The 17,388-nt window shown below is 37.4% G+C and overlaps 1 protein-coding gene across 1 annotated transcript in view; it reads left to right on the top strand.

Annotated features, from left to right (window-relative positions):
- Window positions 1–1,623: 1,623 nt before the first annotated feature.
- The window catches only part of LOC120490851 (transmembrane protein 132C), a 127,397-nt gene continuing 111,632 nt past the window's right edge, over window positions 1,624–17,388 (top strand). The window contains exon 1 of the mRNA XM_039688346.2: window positions 1,624–2,539. Coding sequence (XP_039544280.1) covers window positions 2,491–2,539 — 49 coding nt within the window. The 5' untranslated portion in view covers window positions 1,624–2,490. The remainder of the gene's footprint in view (window positions 2,540–17,388) is intronic.

Genomic DNA, 17,388 nt, shown 5'->3' with positions numbered 1-17,388 from the left:
GTGAATACACTGTAATGACAGACAAGGTATGGCACTGAGTGCAAATGGAGAGAGAGAAAATGGGCTCAATACTCACTTAATTTCTTTGCAATGGCGCTCTATATGAATGTTCTGTTTGTGTTTAGCAGCTTGATATGTTTTCTACTTCACAGTTTATTACAGGAGTCTCATCGCAGCCAATTACAAAAGACTCTTTGTAAGCATGGTTGGAAAACTTTCAATACCCTGCCTTGAATTTGGCAAAGCAATTAATGTGTTTGCTAATTGGATGCCTGTGCATGTGGGTCTTCCTAAATGCCTCTTTCTTTCCAAATCAACACACATCTTCCCTCTGTGAACTGACAGTAATTGCTGACTTGAGCGGTAAGGGAGTCATCGGCTACTATTTCTGTCGATATCTCTGTTAAGCAATGGTGTAAGTGAGTACAAGGTTAAAGCCAGACCCTCACAGTGGGCCACATTAAATTTACAACCTGCAGGAAGAAAAGTGTGATTGATGGACTATTCGGTTACTCCAAGATGAAAATGATTTTAATAGGCTACATTTAATTTATAAGATACATTTTAGGATAGCTACAGGGTGCCAAAAAGATAATAAAGTCAGTAGCAATCCTTAAACCAAACCTTTATGCTGTAATATTTAAATACATATTTGAATGTTTAAACATGTTTTCAATGTCATTTAGTGCATTTAGTGGTAGGGGACGTTACAACGAGTTCTTTAGTAAAAGACAATCAATTACAAGCAACTTCAACGCTTGCCTCATTAAGCATTCAACTTTGTACAGACAGACGGAGAAACTTTCAAACTGTCTCAGGTCTCCATCCTTTCATGGCTGAGGGAAACAATTCAAAATCTCAGACAGCAACGACAAACCAGCTGAGTGACGATACGTATTCGCCTACCTTAAATGCAAAATATGACAGATCCCAGTAAACACTTGTTAGGCCACACACCAAATCTTTGAAAAAAAGAAAGAAACAAAGAAGAACACGAAAAAATAGCGCCGTTAGCAGCACGCTTTACGTCGCAACATCAGCATAATGCCATGCATGGACCATTGACAGTTGCATGGACACGAGTTTCACCACTAGAGGGCACTGTCATGCTTGTTGAAGCAAATGCAGTAGCTTACAATAGGGTCCAATCACTCAAATACTAGTTTATCATCTGCACCATCACTATTATAATATAACCATAACTCACTGAAATGGGAAAGAATAATCTGTAAAATATACTTATAATAGCCTCCATCTTTAGGATCAAGGCTCCTCCCTTTCCGCAAATTAAGACATGGGGCATATTGATTGATTAACTGTTGACAACAGATGTAGTTTCCTAGTTTGCAATGCATGCACCTACACGTGGCCTAAACTATGCATCGCTAGCAAACTATTTATAACCTTTCGAATGAAGTTGACTCGTTCATCTTATTTTATTATAGGCTACATTATATTTTGAAGTTTAAAATTTTGCCATTCTAAAGCCGCCATTGCTTCCAGTTCAGCAGTATTTGCCAGTCAGAGAGAGAGAGAGAGAGAGAGAGAGAGAGAGAGAGAGAGAGAGAGAGAGAGAGAGAGAGAGAGAGAGAGAGAGAAGTGTGTGTGTGTGTTTCATGACTCACTGTTCTTGTCGCTGCGGAACCCAAAGAGCAGACGAAAGCACAAGGAATATCACTGTGGACTTCATGGGCGAGAGAAAGAACGAGCATTTTCACAGAATAAATGATTTTTATTATTTCTTTCCTCACATTGTTGAAGTTTATCACTTGCTTTTCGGCATCAAAACTGTGACGGGCGATACATGCACCTACAGGAGGACGCCTATTCATTTCTTAAAGTGTATTAAATATGGAAGCTCGGAGTATATGTAGGCTATATATTGCCGTAATCTTTTCTAAATGAGGACTTGTTTATGTAAAAGCTCCAAATTGGTTCTTAATCACTGACATTCTCTTTTAAAAGTGACTTCGTTCTTTTTTGCGCGTGGACACCTCGCGCGTCCTGGAATAGCCTACAGTGGATTTTTTTTACATCATTACGAAGCGTTGCTGAGCCTCACAAGCCATGTTCAACTTTCCTTTGAGATTCTCCACCACACAGCTGTGTGTACTGAGGCTTATTTAGACGGACCACACATTCGCGACCACCAGTCTTCTTTTAACAACAGACACTTGTAGCACAGCACTACAAATTGGGACTTTTCAAGGATATTTAGTGTTGAATGTGCTCCTCAGACGCTTCAGAAGACATTTAAAACCCGCGAAACAAATCATGGCTGTCAAGATGACAACATTTAGTTACTGCACCGCAGGAGAGACTCGTGTCGAGATGCTCGGAGGGCGAAACATCTAACCTAATCTGTTTCTTGCTTGTAAAAAGATGAAGGCTGTATATACCGTGCTGTAGACTCTGAGGAAGATTTGTCGGTGGGGAAAAAAACTGACCCGTTCCCTTCTCCTTCCTTGACCAACTTCAGAGGAACTGAAGATGCTGCGTCTCAGCCTAGCTGGGCTCATATTCTTCATGCTTTGCAGAGGTGAGTCTGTCAGAGCACATTAGCAGTAACAGGTGAAGACCTGCATGCATGCTGTCTCTGTGTCTTTTATTTTTCAAGATAATTTATTTCATCACCATATTTAAATGGGAATAAATGCACTAGCTCAGATATTCATCACATAGTAGAGTAAAAGGTGCTACTTCATGGTGTGTGAATTAATATGATTACAGACTGCTAGAGGGGCTCTTGACATGTTATTGATGACCGGTTATAAAGCAATTGAGGGTGGGTTCCTAATGACCAGGGTTAAATGTGCTGAATATACAATTACCATATGAATCTTGAACTAAGAGTGATGGAAAACTAATGTACTGTTCAAAAATTAAGAATATGCAGCATAGAAACACTTCATAAACTTTGGCACCTATCCATTTGTTTTTAACATTACAGTTCAACTTTGAATATTCCTTTAGGGATTTATTTGAGCATTTGAAAATTCTTGAATTTATCACCCTCATGTCATTACACACCTGAATTACTTTCCTTCTACTGTAAAACACCAGATAAGATTAAAAAAAAGTTTAGGTTCATAGAATGTAAGTCAGCTTTCCCCCAAATAACTCATACAGGTTTGGAATGACTCATGGGTATGTAAACGACAATTTTATTTTTGTGTTGTTAACCATTCCTTTAAACAAGTTTTGTCATTGAGACTAGTTTGTTCTAACCAGTTATTTCCCCCTGAAACTGTTACACGTGTTAACCCGTGTATATAATCCTTGAGTGTAATGTAGAGAGACTTGTCATGCTCGCCAGAACTACTTACTGAAGTTATTATAAATACAGTAAATCAATGTATTTGAGTTTTCAGAATCATCATAGTGAGGTAAGGAGCTGTTTATATCATGATTAGATTAACTAGCTGTCCTTGAACCCTCACTTAGAACTCCATTACTCTTCTAGAAGAGATGATTCAGGTCAAATGGGCAGGAAAATGTCACATATAATCACAAATAAAAATAGTTTATCGTGTTCAGTGAGAGGAAACATGAATTTCCTTGGACATTATCATTGCTTTTCTCAAAATTAAAAGGGTGAATCATTTTTCTGAGAATGAATCACTCTAATTCTGTTGAGTGTGTATTTCCCGTGTCGCGTACACTTTGTGCATTGGGTTTGATTTGTCTGGCATGCCGAACAGGCTTGACAAACGCGGCATGCCAACATCATTCAAATGTGCTTTAGGTTAGATGTGCTTTAGCTCAGTCTTGTTCAGGTCACAAAATGAAACAGAGAAGTATATAAAACAACAAGACGTTGATGCCAAAAGAACAAGAGGGTTCACGTCATTAATTTAGCAAACAGCATTTTGAGCTATTATGAGAAACTTTATGTGGATCATAACATGGAGATGGAGGCCATAAACATGGAATCCTGAGAAAGTACATTACAGTGATTGGTCCACTCAATGCATGGTCATTAGAGCCATTGCTGGGATAATCTTATAATCTTTATTTTTTTGTATTAACTGGCTTGGAACCTCACATAGGGACCTGTTGTGGTGCCAGTGGAAGGCAATGAGGCGAAGAAACAATAGTGGGTCCCCTGTGAGCCCATCCTGAAGTGCCAGCATCATTACCACGCACACTCACAAACAACAAGACTATTAAGTATGATTACAAGAGCTGTCTTCCTCTGTCTCACTGATCTTTGGCTATGGAGAGAGCGAGAGAGGGGCTGTAATCACCTTCCTCATAATTCAGGGTGGCTGCCAGCAGCCGTATGCCGCTTCTTGCTCGACATCAATAAAAATAAACGCAGGGACTGTGTTTTGTTGAACACGGTCCAAATAAATAAGTGTCAATCTGGCAATCGCAGCTCGAGGACAGCAATTTAGACCTCCAAAATGATTAGATGGAGTATTATAATCATTGCCATGAACATCTATGTTGATATATTTTTTGAGAAAATTCTTGACATTCTTGACAACCTCTAATTTTGTTCTTTCGTATGTGTATGCGTTGCATGCAAAATAAGAAGCCTGATGAACAATTTAAGGTATCGTGATTTTGGAATAGCATACTACTCATTCTATGATAAGGCAAGGCTCAGCACTAAGGACTTCCCTACTGGACCCAGTCGAGCCAGTGGTTCACATTGTGGCCCCACCACAAAACAGTAATAAATAAAAATTGGCATTATTTTTGTTAAGTTTGACCTGTGCGATCTTAAAGGGTTAGTTCACCCAAAAATAAAAATAATTTTATTGATCTAATAGCAGCGGACACTAAAGTTAGTTAACTGGAGATATTTTATTTATTTGTAATAGGTATATCTGTGCCTCAATGTTTCAAAAAGTGAATGTGTATGAAACCATAGTAAAAACAATTGGTGTTGATTGACGCCAATCGGACGTTCATGTTTTTTTTTTCAGTCTATTTGAAAGTTAGGCTAGTAATAATAACATTTTGCATTCTGTACGGCCTGATTATGTAATTTTTCAAGTTACATAGTCTGCTTCCAGTTTTCCTCAACTTGACTAATTAAGAGGCAATAATTTACCGGCATACCATCGAAATGTCTGTAAAATGAAACCTCGTGACCAGCACCATTTTTTCTAGTGAAAACTATGATTTTTATAATAGATATTACACTTCATCCACCATTTGGGATGGATTTCTTTTTCACTGAGCTTGTCAGCATGCATTGAATGGATAGCAAAGATCAGAAGAGGCACCATGTGTATACACAACGTGTGCATATATGTATCCTTTGTGTAGAAAGCAAACCCATAATGTACTGGGAGCTCTGTGAAAAACATCCAGACAAAAATCAAGCATATGAATGAAAAGTCAGACGAAAAAAGTCCGACCAACACAAAGCGATTAATATAATGGTATAAATAGTATAAATATAAAGGTATTGTCACTTTTCCTGTAGCTCTGCTAAAATTTACTAAAGCTGCTTGGTTTGAAATGTACTTATGTGTGAATGATGTTTGAAAAAAACAAACAAAAAAACCCCCGGATAATCTAATTGAAATACCATAATCGCCCAGTATTTGTGTTTGCTGTGTGTTTTTATGCTTATTAGAGTTTTGGGACCTTAATCAACACGCCAACTCTATTGAATTCAGTTCTGAATCAAGTATGTTGTACATTTTGCATGAGGAATGCTATTTGTATGGTACTTTTTATTAATATCCATTTTAGTTAGGATGCTGTATTAGAAGGCAGCAATAGGTAATAGGCAGCAAGGCAGTTCACTCGGTCCCACTGGGGGTTGCAAAAGAGAACTATGCACTGTAATGTTTGATTCTAAATCATTTTTCTTTCAAGCTGTCAGTTGGGGTTTCCTGTGGCACTAAACGACATTTCTATTCTAAGATACAACAACAATAGATGTTTGTGTTCTTCAGAACACAATTTACAGTTTGCATCATATTACATCAGAGTTTTGCATTGGCTATAACTTCCAATTTGTGCAGTTTGACTAAGGAGAACATTTGTGGCAACCTTGCAAAATATATCTGCCCCCCCCCCCCCCCCCCCAACTCTCATGTGAACTAAAACACGATGGCTTGCATCTAGCTGTGTAAAGCAGCAGAAAAATGAATAGATTATCATGAAAGCCAGAGCAGAATCCCACCAGCTTGCTGTCACCAGTGGGAGTATTGCACGCACAGCGCGCCTCCCCAGAATAGGGCTGAGGGTGCTAGGCTCATGCAACCGAGCACACATCACAACTACAAGACAATATGAGAGCCAGACAGATGGGTGCAACTCAGTGGGTGGTCTGGACACATTAGCTAACAGAGTATTAGTCAAACATCTCACCCGCCATCTCGCTCTCTCTCCAAACTCAGCAAGAATGAGTGAGGGATCAGATCACACCTCTTCCTCCCTCTGAGAGCTTCATTCTCTTTCGTTTCTCGCTTCTCGTGTCTCGTGTCTTGTTGCATGAGGGTCTTGGCGATCATTGTGCTGTTGATGTGATGACAAACATCTCAGCAGCCTCAAAGGGTACATAATTACTTAGACAGAGAGCCCCTACCATTGTAAGGGAATGAATTGTGCCGCAAAATGATGCATCTTAAACAAAAATAAGAATTGAAAATAATTTAGCATGACAGTAAATTAAGTGTTTCAGAATTCCTATAACTATAGTTTCTAGTCATGCAGGTGACAAACATTTAATGATTGGTCATCAATGTTTAAAGACAATTTGTAAAATTAATAAAGAAAAGATTAAATGAATCACTGAATCACAGTATCTAAAAACACTGGAATGATTATACCTATCATTGTCTGTATATAAACAAACGCTATATCACGATCCTGAATGTACAGAGGTAGATCTAAAATGTACTGAAATTCTGCAAAAACGGCAAATTTTAACAGGAAAAGCAAAACTTTAATCCACATGTTGACAGAGCTGTACCAATCCTTATTTAAAAGTTTTGAAAAGAGGTTTAAAAGCCTTTAAATTTGAATGTTTATTAGCATATAGATGGATGGATGATAAATAGATACATTTCAATAGAAGAAACCACATTTAAAGCTCGGTACGAATTATATGTCTGGCCTCAGATGTCAAAAATATTGACTATGACTAGTGCAAAGAAAATAATAAAACCAATATGTTTTCACATGGTTCTAGCCATTTGCCAATTTTCGGCAACACTGCCTTAGGGAAATTCATTTTGCTTAAGGCTTCTCCAATTTCAGCTGTTGAATTGAGATTTTTTTCTCTACAATCAACTTTTAGAAGTCATGCGCCTCCAAAATGGATAATCTTCTGCAGACTGAATTCAGGAACAAAACGTTTAGACCCTTTTAGAGACATCAGTTGCTGTTGACAGTGATAATTTTGCAGTTCATTTCATATGGTAATAGCAACAGGAGTTTTTTGAAAGCGCTTTCAGCTAAATTCTCATGGAATTTCTACATCCATTCAAATTTTATAAAATGCTCAAGGTAAGATCATCTGCCATCTCAATACTCTTTTCAACACCTGTGAAATATAAAAAGAAATCATTTTATATTCTGCTTAAAATTAATTATGACAATTAATTAAGTGCAAGCAAGTTGTCACATGTAGAACACGAATTTTATAGTTCCACTTTCATAGTTTTTCTTACAGACGTACTGTAATTAAGCTCACCATATGGAATTAATACTAACTCAACATTCTGTGAATTTTATTCAAAAGTCAAATGCCACGTCTTAATTTGCATGCTTGTGCACTATTCTATTGGCATTTAGTGGAAGTGTGTCCACTGAAAATTCCAAATAGAAAAGATATATCAGACTCAGAGCTATCAGACTAAATAACCTTATAAAATGCAAACACTATCCAGGTTGAGAACCTACTGTGTAAGTACATAGTGTAAGTGCATATTATGGTGCGTCATTTGGGACACAACTAAAGTGTGAATTTTCATCAAACTGCATTTTTAAAGTCTCATTTGTTGTGAAACTGAAGCTGAACTCATCCTCTGAATTAATGATTTGACACGGATAAGTACAGTCTAGCAATTATCGTCTCTCTCCCAATGTTTCCGTATAAAGTTAACACTTGTGCCAGCAGGGGGGCTGCACTCGTTAGGAAAACTTGCTGACCTCTGCTTTTATTTTACATTATAATTTGCCCAAGCATGGTCTGCACGATAAGATCATACTAGCCTCCCCTCCTCTCGTCTTGCATCCTATTCTGACCCTCCTTTTTGCCCTTCACCTCACTTTCAGGTTTAATTAACGGGAGTAAGCAGGGTTCGCTTGGGTTCAGGGAGCCTAAATCTAAATGGAAGCGAATTGCTTCTCTACTTCTGTGCTTCCTCCACCTTCAACTCCTATATTACAGCCCCTCAGAAAAAGCAACACCCCTCCATACTAATCTCACATGGCACCAACTAGGCAATTACCTTTCCCAGCTGCTCCCCTCTGGTTCATCCTGGTTAGTGTACCATGGTTCCCTTTTCAAAGTCAATCTTTAATCCGAAATACACCAAGATCTGAGTTTTACTTCAAAACGACCAGGATTTTTTTTTAGTGTTGGGGAATCTACTTTAAAACTTTAGCTTGTCAATCTGCTCGTAGTTAAACTACACAAAGAAAAGAAAAGTCCAAACAAAAAGTAGCTAAATTCATTTAAGGGAGTAAAATCATTGAAAATTTACAATACATTTACGGCCTTTAATATGTAATTTAATCAGAGCAGTAATTTAATTGTAATTTTTTTTGTAATTTAATTTAATTTTTCTTTAATTGAAATTGGATTTGGGTGGCAGGATTAAACTAAAAAAAAAAAAATAAATAAAAGTATAATGTATTCATACATCACACACATATCTACATATTAGCTGAATAAGGGGGGATCACATTATGAAATAAATGTTCTTGCAGTGCTACGATTTTTAAAACATGACTCATCAAACTTTTTCACTCCCTGGTTCTCTGATTTACCCACCTAGCGAAAAAAAAAAGACCATCTCTGTATTCAGACAACCTCATTAAACCCTACACTATCACTGGAGAACCCTCAGAACCATCACTAAGCATCGGGCTGGTGCCGCCACTCGTATGCTTTAAAGTGTACAGATAAATCCGATTTTAAAAGGCCCACATGGGGAACAGGAGACCAGGCCGAAGCCTGCAGATTAAAATTGAGCTGTAAAATCACTTTGTTTCGCTGTGGGCTGCCATGGGTTTTGGCTCCACGCAGTACATTTGCTGTAGGTAATTGGGCTCTCTCCGCCACTGTATGTAATCTCCATAAACACAGTGCTTTTGCTCCTTTAGGACGAAGCTGGAGGAGAAGGTGCTGTTTCTCTATGCAGGCTAACTGATGTGGAGGACAGTCTGCTTTGCTTGATTGCCTCTTGTCTTTGATTGTGCAGTATGAAGTGGCTTTTTGGCTTAATTGCTATAGAGTTACCTGAGCTTGTTTTCTCCTGCATTGAAGTCAAATGTTTTAGACCTGACAGGAAAAGGGAAACTACAACATTCCTTCACAACTCCTTTCACTCGTTTGCTATGACTCGTATGACATTGAGTATCACAATTGAAATAATGATGAAATAGATTTTGTTTAAGGGTTTAAGGGTCTCAAAACAGCTCTGCTAGTTTAAAAAAGATTGTTTCAGCATCAGCATGAAGAGCATTCCGCATGCCACAGAAAAATAAGGCTGAACTGAATTTGAGCTTTCATCGATACCTTTGCAAGTGAGAAAAACAGCATAAATTGCACTTGAAATAAACGTAAAGCTACGTTTTGGTTTTGGTTTTTTGTTACAGGTTGTATCGTTACAGGTTGATTATATTGCACATGTCTAAGAGAATCATTACTCTCATCCCTTCACATTCTATTGTTATAGATTTATCATCAACTTTTACATGCTAATCTATATGCCAAAAGAAATTTGCATTTGGTGCAGATTGACCATCCATGAACCTCTTAATATAGGCCTATGAGATAAATGTGATAATCTAATAATTTAATAAATTATGTTTTTGGCATGCATGTTAATCAAAACAAGGAGTTGTTTTTATTATTTACTGCCTGTTATTCTCCCCTGGCATTTGTTTCTGTAAATTCAAGGTGGAAAAGTAGATTAGATATTTGACTACCACCAGCTAGAATTTTGTGGCATGATATAAAGCTAACCTCAGGTGCAATTTAGTAATATTTTCCCTTTTTTTTAAAATGTTTTGCACACAACAAAATTAATAATATTTCTGACAAATATGTTTAAAATGATGGACACATATGAGATTGAAACTCTGTAGTTTGAAGCAGCTTTTTTTTTATTCTTTTATTCTATTTTTATTTTTTATTTTTTATTCAATTTTACTGAAAGGTACACTATATAACTTTTGGCCCTCTAGTGGTGAAAAAAAATGGTGGAAGAACTTCTACAAATCATGATTCACCAATACATTTTTGTGCAACAGTTTTTCTAAACGTACTAAAAAGAAATGTAGGAACAATTTAAGCGCAAAGAGCACTTTCTCTGTGTGGCCCTGTAATATAGTATAATATAATTATAGGCAGTTGTGATAATATGAAATGCTCAGCCTACCTGAGCATTGTTTCTGACCATGTCCATCCCTTTATGGTCACCATGTACCCATCCTCTGATGGTTACTACCGAACTAAGCGAACTCAGTCAGGACCATGCAGGACCAAATTCTGCAGACCCATGGCATTTCTTTGCCACTGGCTCATTTTGTAATACTCAAAGTCGATATGGCTTTCTAAGCGAAACCCTATTCGTCGTCATCTGACGGAACTCGGAGTGACAACGAAAGGGAACTGTGCTTTATTAAGGTTCTGTTGCTTGGAATGTGATTCCAATTAACATACGAAAAAGTAAAGTCACATATGTTTTTAGAAGACAATGTAAAGATATGCTTACAAAATGTGTTGTATGTTTGGTATGCTGCTACTGCTAAGATGTATAGTTTAATGATTTGATTAGTTGCTTTTATTTTATCTGTATGTTTTTGTCTTGCGTGGACCCCAGGAAGAATAGCAACCACTTTGTGGAATCTAATTGGGATCTGAATAAAGAATAAAACACTCGCATTAGCCAACACCAAAATACTAAATGTTCCATGGCATTGCCATATGTTGTTTGGAGTATCATGCAATGAATGTTAATATCCTAATAACCTCATATTTCGAAACCATAGATCAACTTAAAACTATAAGTTAGCTTCTATTTGACAGGGGATTTGGAGAAGCTTCTGCAATGTATAACAATGTACATATTTATTCAGCAGATGTGCTCTGTTTTATTTTTATTTATTTATTTAGACTGTTTATTTCTATTTATAGCTATTTATGATAATTCCCAGCATTCATGTTAATGTTTTAATTGGGTTCCATTTTTGCACTCTTACATTTTTAGAATTTGCTTAATGGAGCATTACTGGTATGGATTTAAAATGCTGCAGTGCTTGTTATAAATAAAATTATTTAGATTGACCATCAAAAATCTCAATTGATAATTGTTTGATACACTACAGATAGGAGACAGCTATGGACAGGAGCTAAACATTGAGTACACCTTGCAGCGTCCTCTTGATGATGAATGGTGATAGCTGGCATGCTGTTGACATTTAGAATCTGTGCAGACACTGAACGTGTGTCTGTTTCGTTTTGTGAAGACATTTACACTGACTCTGTTAGCAGTGAAAAGGCCACTGAAAGCATTGAAATGGATCAGACAGCCCAAAAGTGGAGGACGAGGAGGGAAGAAATACTGAAAGGTAGTACTGGAGGGACAAGGGCCAATTGCAGTGGCCTCCACAGTGAGAGAAGGATTGAAAGGATGCAGCTCAGGAAACTGTGACTAAAAGTGGGAGGAAATGCACCATGAGTGAGTACTGTCAGAATCAGGCAGGGAATTCCAGACGCATGAGCATAACTCTAAACACAACTCAATATTACAGAGTTCCAGAGTGTGGGACTTGTGTTAATAAGGTCTTCGCAAATGATTGAGCATTATTATCATTGATTACAGTTTTCACGCTCTCGGGTTGGTGAGTTTCAAGGCCTGTCAGCAAGTTGTTAATGGTGCCGAGCAGCGGCTGTCAGCACGAGAAAGAACAGCTGTGAGACGCATTAGAGGTTTCTGACATGGTGACGAAGAACATCTAGTTTCCTTATTGTTGTGCAGCTTGTGTGTGTTATTTGTGCCATCGAAGGAATCTGTGTCAGGCTTACAATTTTCCTCTGCAGGAATGATATAATGTATTTTGGATACTGAACCAAGTCAGCATGATAGTTAAGGGTTCGTAGTTAGTCTTTTTTTTTTTGCTGCATTGAGGATGGTGGAAAACAGGTGGACTTTTATTTCCCAGATGTGAAAAATAACCTTGTCGTTATTCATTGACCCAGAGATCGATTGTTACGAGTGCTTTTGCTGATATCTGAATGAAAAAAACAAGCAAGCGAACAAACCAAAAACAAACAGCAGAAACAATTAAACACAATTGTAACGCCAAACAAAACACAGGCATTTTTTCATCTCGCAGTAATTATATTTCAATCATGCAAATGAGTCAGTTTTGGTAGTTAGGGGGTTGCTCGTGTGTGTAATTGAAAACGGGAATATTGTCTCGCATCAAAATCTCAGCAAATGCATTTTCTGGCTCCTAATCAGAGCAACCACCATGAGCAGCTTGGGCTCAATTGCAACTCAATCTTTGCTGAATTGAATCGTTTTATCTTAATTAACTGTGTAGAATCCATCCAGCTCTCAAGCTCGCCAATTTCAGCCCCCTCGCAAATTCTACCCCCCCACCACCTTTTTAATAAACATGTCTCAGGCTCACTGGGATATCGACTCGAGGCAGTGATCGACTGATGGACAGCAGCACGGTCCAGTGTATAAGCTCTATCTGAAAATACATTATCTTCTCCTGTCAGCTTAAGGGATGGAAACCACAGGGCTGTTTTCCTTTACTGCATCATGTACCTTTCAGAAAGGCTGTACACAGAAATTCCTTTCAGGCAGAACACACCGCACTGCTTTTCTCTCGAGATACGGGTCTATCCAATCTGCACAGGTGAAAACCGGTTAGTTTTTCAAACTTAGAATTTTTATTTTTCAAGTTCTTGAAAGGAAAGATTTAAATAGATAGAATAACCAAGATATTTCTTTACTCACCCCACTTTATACAAGTCTTTGTGAAGACGACATAAGATATTTTCTTACCGTTCAGACTTTTTAAAACTTTTGTTTTGTTTGCCGTTTTTATGTCCTTCTTTTTCATTCATTGTCCAAAATGTGATGTACAGTAACAATAATTCAATTTTATTACCTTAGGCATTATATTTCCCTCCACCTAGCTTTACTTCCAAGGGCCCAGGATTATTTTCTTGATAATGATGGCCAATTATAATTAATCGTGTTTTTAGAATGTGTCTGGTTGCAAATTCATGCCACCCTTATAATTACTATTTAATCACTGTTAGATCTATACTGTTCAAATAGAACTGGTGGGAGCATTTATATTCCACAGTTGCTCATATTGTTTACACTTTATTTGTTCTGTGCATTAGGTAGTTCATTATGTAACTGTTTGTTTACTGTCAATTCAGACAATACCGTAATGTTGCACAGTTTGAATGCATTATATATCCCAGATAGAGCTGTAATACTTCTACTCTGAAATGTGTTATGTTTTTAATAATAAAAAATAAATACATTCCATATATGAAAACTAGTGGGGTTTAGTTATTTTTATTTCATTTTTTTAATTTATTTGCATATTCCTGGTTTAATTAGTTAAGTCATCTTTTAGCGGTTTATACTATACAGCTTATTATTAATAGGCGGCTTTTTTATCTTAAATTGTTTTTAAAATAAAATTAACCATGAATCATAATTGCACACAGGATTTACACTTGCATTTATGAATGTGCATGTATAGGGACTGAGAGCTAAAGTGTTAGCGATGGCCCGTGCAAACCTCTAGAACAGCGCAGTCTCATCCCAAGACGTCATATAACTGACATCTTGGGATGTCTTTTGACCATACGTCAACATCCGCCTTTTTAGGGTACCCTTAAACGTCGGTTAGATGACGTTATCGGATCCTAACCCTACCCCAGACCTAAAACTACCCCGTCACCTAACCGATGTTAAAGGTAAAGCGTCAGTTGTATGACGGCCCGGGATTGTCACGTAACCGACGTTTAAGGGTACCCTAAAAAGGCGGATTTTGAGGTATGGTCAAAAGACGTCCCAAGACGTCAGTTATATGACTTCTTGGGATGAGACTGTGTTATAGAACAAGCTTTAAGGGTTCCATCGTTAAGCTGAAAAGGCTTCAGACGTCCACTCCACAATATCTTCTTGGCTGAACCTGTGAGTTTGTCTGCATCTGAGTTGGGTGCGCGGGTGTGAGCATGAGATGATACTTTTGAGGATCTCTGACACACTGACAGGAATCATTTAGCCCAACTACTCCTCAGTGCTGCAGGCCAGAATCTCCAGTGCGGCATCATGCTCCTTTAATTTTTAATGGTCTCAGATCAGCCAACTAGCACACGAGGAAAGAGAACTTCAGAACATCTTATGAATCAAACGCTGCTGGCTCTAGAGGCTTGTGCATCTCTCGATGCTGGCAGAGTAACTTCAGTTATTTGAAGCTCTGTCGGGCCAGCTAGATTCATTCCTGCACTTCAATCACTCTTAAATGAAAGACGATGTATGCAATTAGCCAAGCAGACGGTAGTTGCAAATAGTTGACTTTGGCTTTTGGCACGCTACTCCGGCATCCTGTCAATAATGACTGGAGGTTATTGGGGAAATGTGACAGTGGCTGTGGATTTGACTGGATGTGTTCGTGCATGTTTGTGTATGTGTGTGAAGTGTTCTGTTCAAAGCATGATTTTGATACAAACCGATATCTATAAAACATGGATATGTATGTGTACTACCAGAGGGAGATTTTGTTCCTCTTTCATAGCTCAGAATGCTTTGTGGAGTTCTCAGTTATGTTCTTTGAAATACTTTGTATTAAATGTGTCTCCTAAAATTTCTTGGCAAGATTCAACAATAATGATGGTCCGGTGGCAGAGTGAGAGAATTTTGGGCCAGATAGAAGAACTGTCTCTTGCCCATTACAGTCAGAGCTGCGTTGAATTTGACATTTTGATGCAAATTCTGCTGATTATTCACCTAGATAATGTTATCTACCAGGATGACATAGATGAGGTTTTACAGATAGTTTTAAAGAGGCTTGTGATAGATTTTATAGCATATTTAATATGTTGAAAACTTTCATCATCTAAAAATCTTTAATGTTTCGCAACGAATACCCCCTTTTTTGGCAAAAGTGTTTATAAATTTATGCAAGTACATTTTTAATCTTGTTTTTTTTATTTAAAATTTTTTTTAAGAAGAAAAAAAATGTTTGCAAATGCATCTTAACATGTATTGAAAACATTATAAAGCAAAATTATTTTGTGGTTGGGCCAGTAAAAATGATGGCAGTACACAAAAATAAAAAATAAAATAAAATAAAAAAAATAAAAAAATCAAACGTAGCCTCAGTTCTGGCAGGTCTGACAGAAAAGTTGTTTACATTCATATCATTTAAACTTTTGAGTGCCGAGTTTGGTATCTTGGCAAATCTGATCACAGTCTGAAACATTGTAAGCATCTCTTTCGAAATTTTAGAGGAAAAAAGTTTTTTCCTTGGGAGAAATATCTGAGAGGCAGAAGTCTTAATTTAAGCGCCATTTAATCTCATTGCTGAGCTCACATTTGCGATTTCTTTTCTGACGGTACATATTTAGTGCATAGTACCGAGACTAAATGCAAGTATTTTCAGAAGAAGCCACTTAAGTGCAGTGGATATGAGCTGTTTCTGGTTGATGTGTGGCAGCAGAGCTCTGTTGCAGCAGCACTCAGTTGAAGGTGCTGTGGATCACTGCAGTAGTGCTTTACTATACGTTTTTAAGAAGCAAGCATGTGACATACTGTAACTACCCACATAGATACAGAGTAGGAGGTTATATTTGTATGTTGTTTATGCCACCCCATCTGTGAAAACAGTATGTTTTGTGTAAGTGACCAAATGTGAGCATATGCGTGTTTGCAAATATGTACACTACTGTTCAGAAGTTTGGGGTGAGTATGATTTAAAAATTTTGTTTGTTCTGAGGAAAGCTGCATTTATTTGGTCAAAAATAAATGTAAAGTGGTAAAATTGTGAAATATTATTACAATTTAAAATAACTTTATTTTATTTTAATATTTAAAGTCCCCATAAATTCAAAATTTACCATACTTTGTTTGCCTAAATTGATTGTTTTGTAAGTCAATCCACACACAAAAAAATTTGGGCTTCGTAATCTAATCAAAATCTGAAAATTCCCCTCCCCTCTGCATTGGAGGACCTTCCCTGATGAGGTAGGTTTGCCGGTTTGGGTGAACACTTTTCTAGATCCAATCAGGTGCTAGTTGGAATTTCTTTTTGCCTCATTTAGCATTCCGTTTCTCGGAAATACGTCACAACACTAGAGAAAATTCGGTTCATGGGGACTTTAAATGTGATTTATTTCTATGATTGCAAAGATTAATTTTCAGGCATCATTACTCTAGTCATCAGTCACATTATTCTTAGAAATCACTCGTAAGTTGGTGGTCAAGAAACATTTTATATTTTCAATGTTAAAAAAACTGCTGTGCTGCTTAAAGGGGCTATGTGTAGGTTTTTGCTTAATCTTGAAGATAGAGTCTTCATTTGTACATTTATGTGTCGTAATGTAATGGAAAGAATGACATCTTGACTGTCCACCATTGTGGCCACTATCAGTCTGTAGGCTCAATTGTGTGTGGAGGAGTCTGGTCGGAGTTGGCGCGAAAATTCACAAAATGTGACGTCATGCGTGTTCTCGTCTACTTGGGCTTACATCCGTACGGCAGCCATTAGTAAGCTGCGGCAATCGCTAGCTAGTTTCAAATGGACTCTGTGGACGTAAAGAACTTCCACAATGCTCCTTTAATATTTGAATAAAAAGTTAAGTGTAACATTAATTTGAAATAGTAATTTTTGTAACAACATAAATCTTTACTGGCACTTTTAAACAATATAAATAATTCTTGCTAGACTAAAAGCATCAATTTTTTTTTTTTATGTTCAAATGTTTTTGGTGCACACTAGTTTTGAGTCCCACGGAGGAGCTCCAGAAGGATAAAAGGAGGAGTGACGACTAAGGACCAGGCCTGGGACTTTTTGTTTTTATTTTGTTTTAGTTTATGAGACAGTCGTCCATGAGTATCCAATTCAATTCTCTTTGCTTGGTTTAAAATCGCTTGAATGTGTAAATTGGCAAGATAAAACACATGCAAATGATAAACTTTCTCT

Source organism: Pimephales promelas, chromosome 19, assembly GCF_988280905.1.
Source record: "Pimephales promelas chromosome 19, fPimPro1.hap1.1, whole genome shotgun sequence".
NCBI classification, from domain to species: Eukaryota; Metazoa; Chordata; class Actinopteri; order Cypriniformes; family Leuciscidae; genus Pimephales; species Pimephales promelas.
Note: the sequence above shows the minus strand (reverse complement) of the source record. Positions and strands in the feature narration are given on the sequence as shown.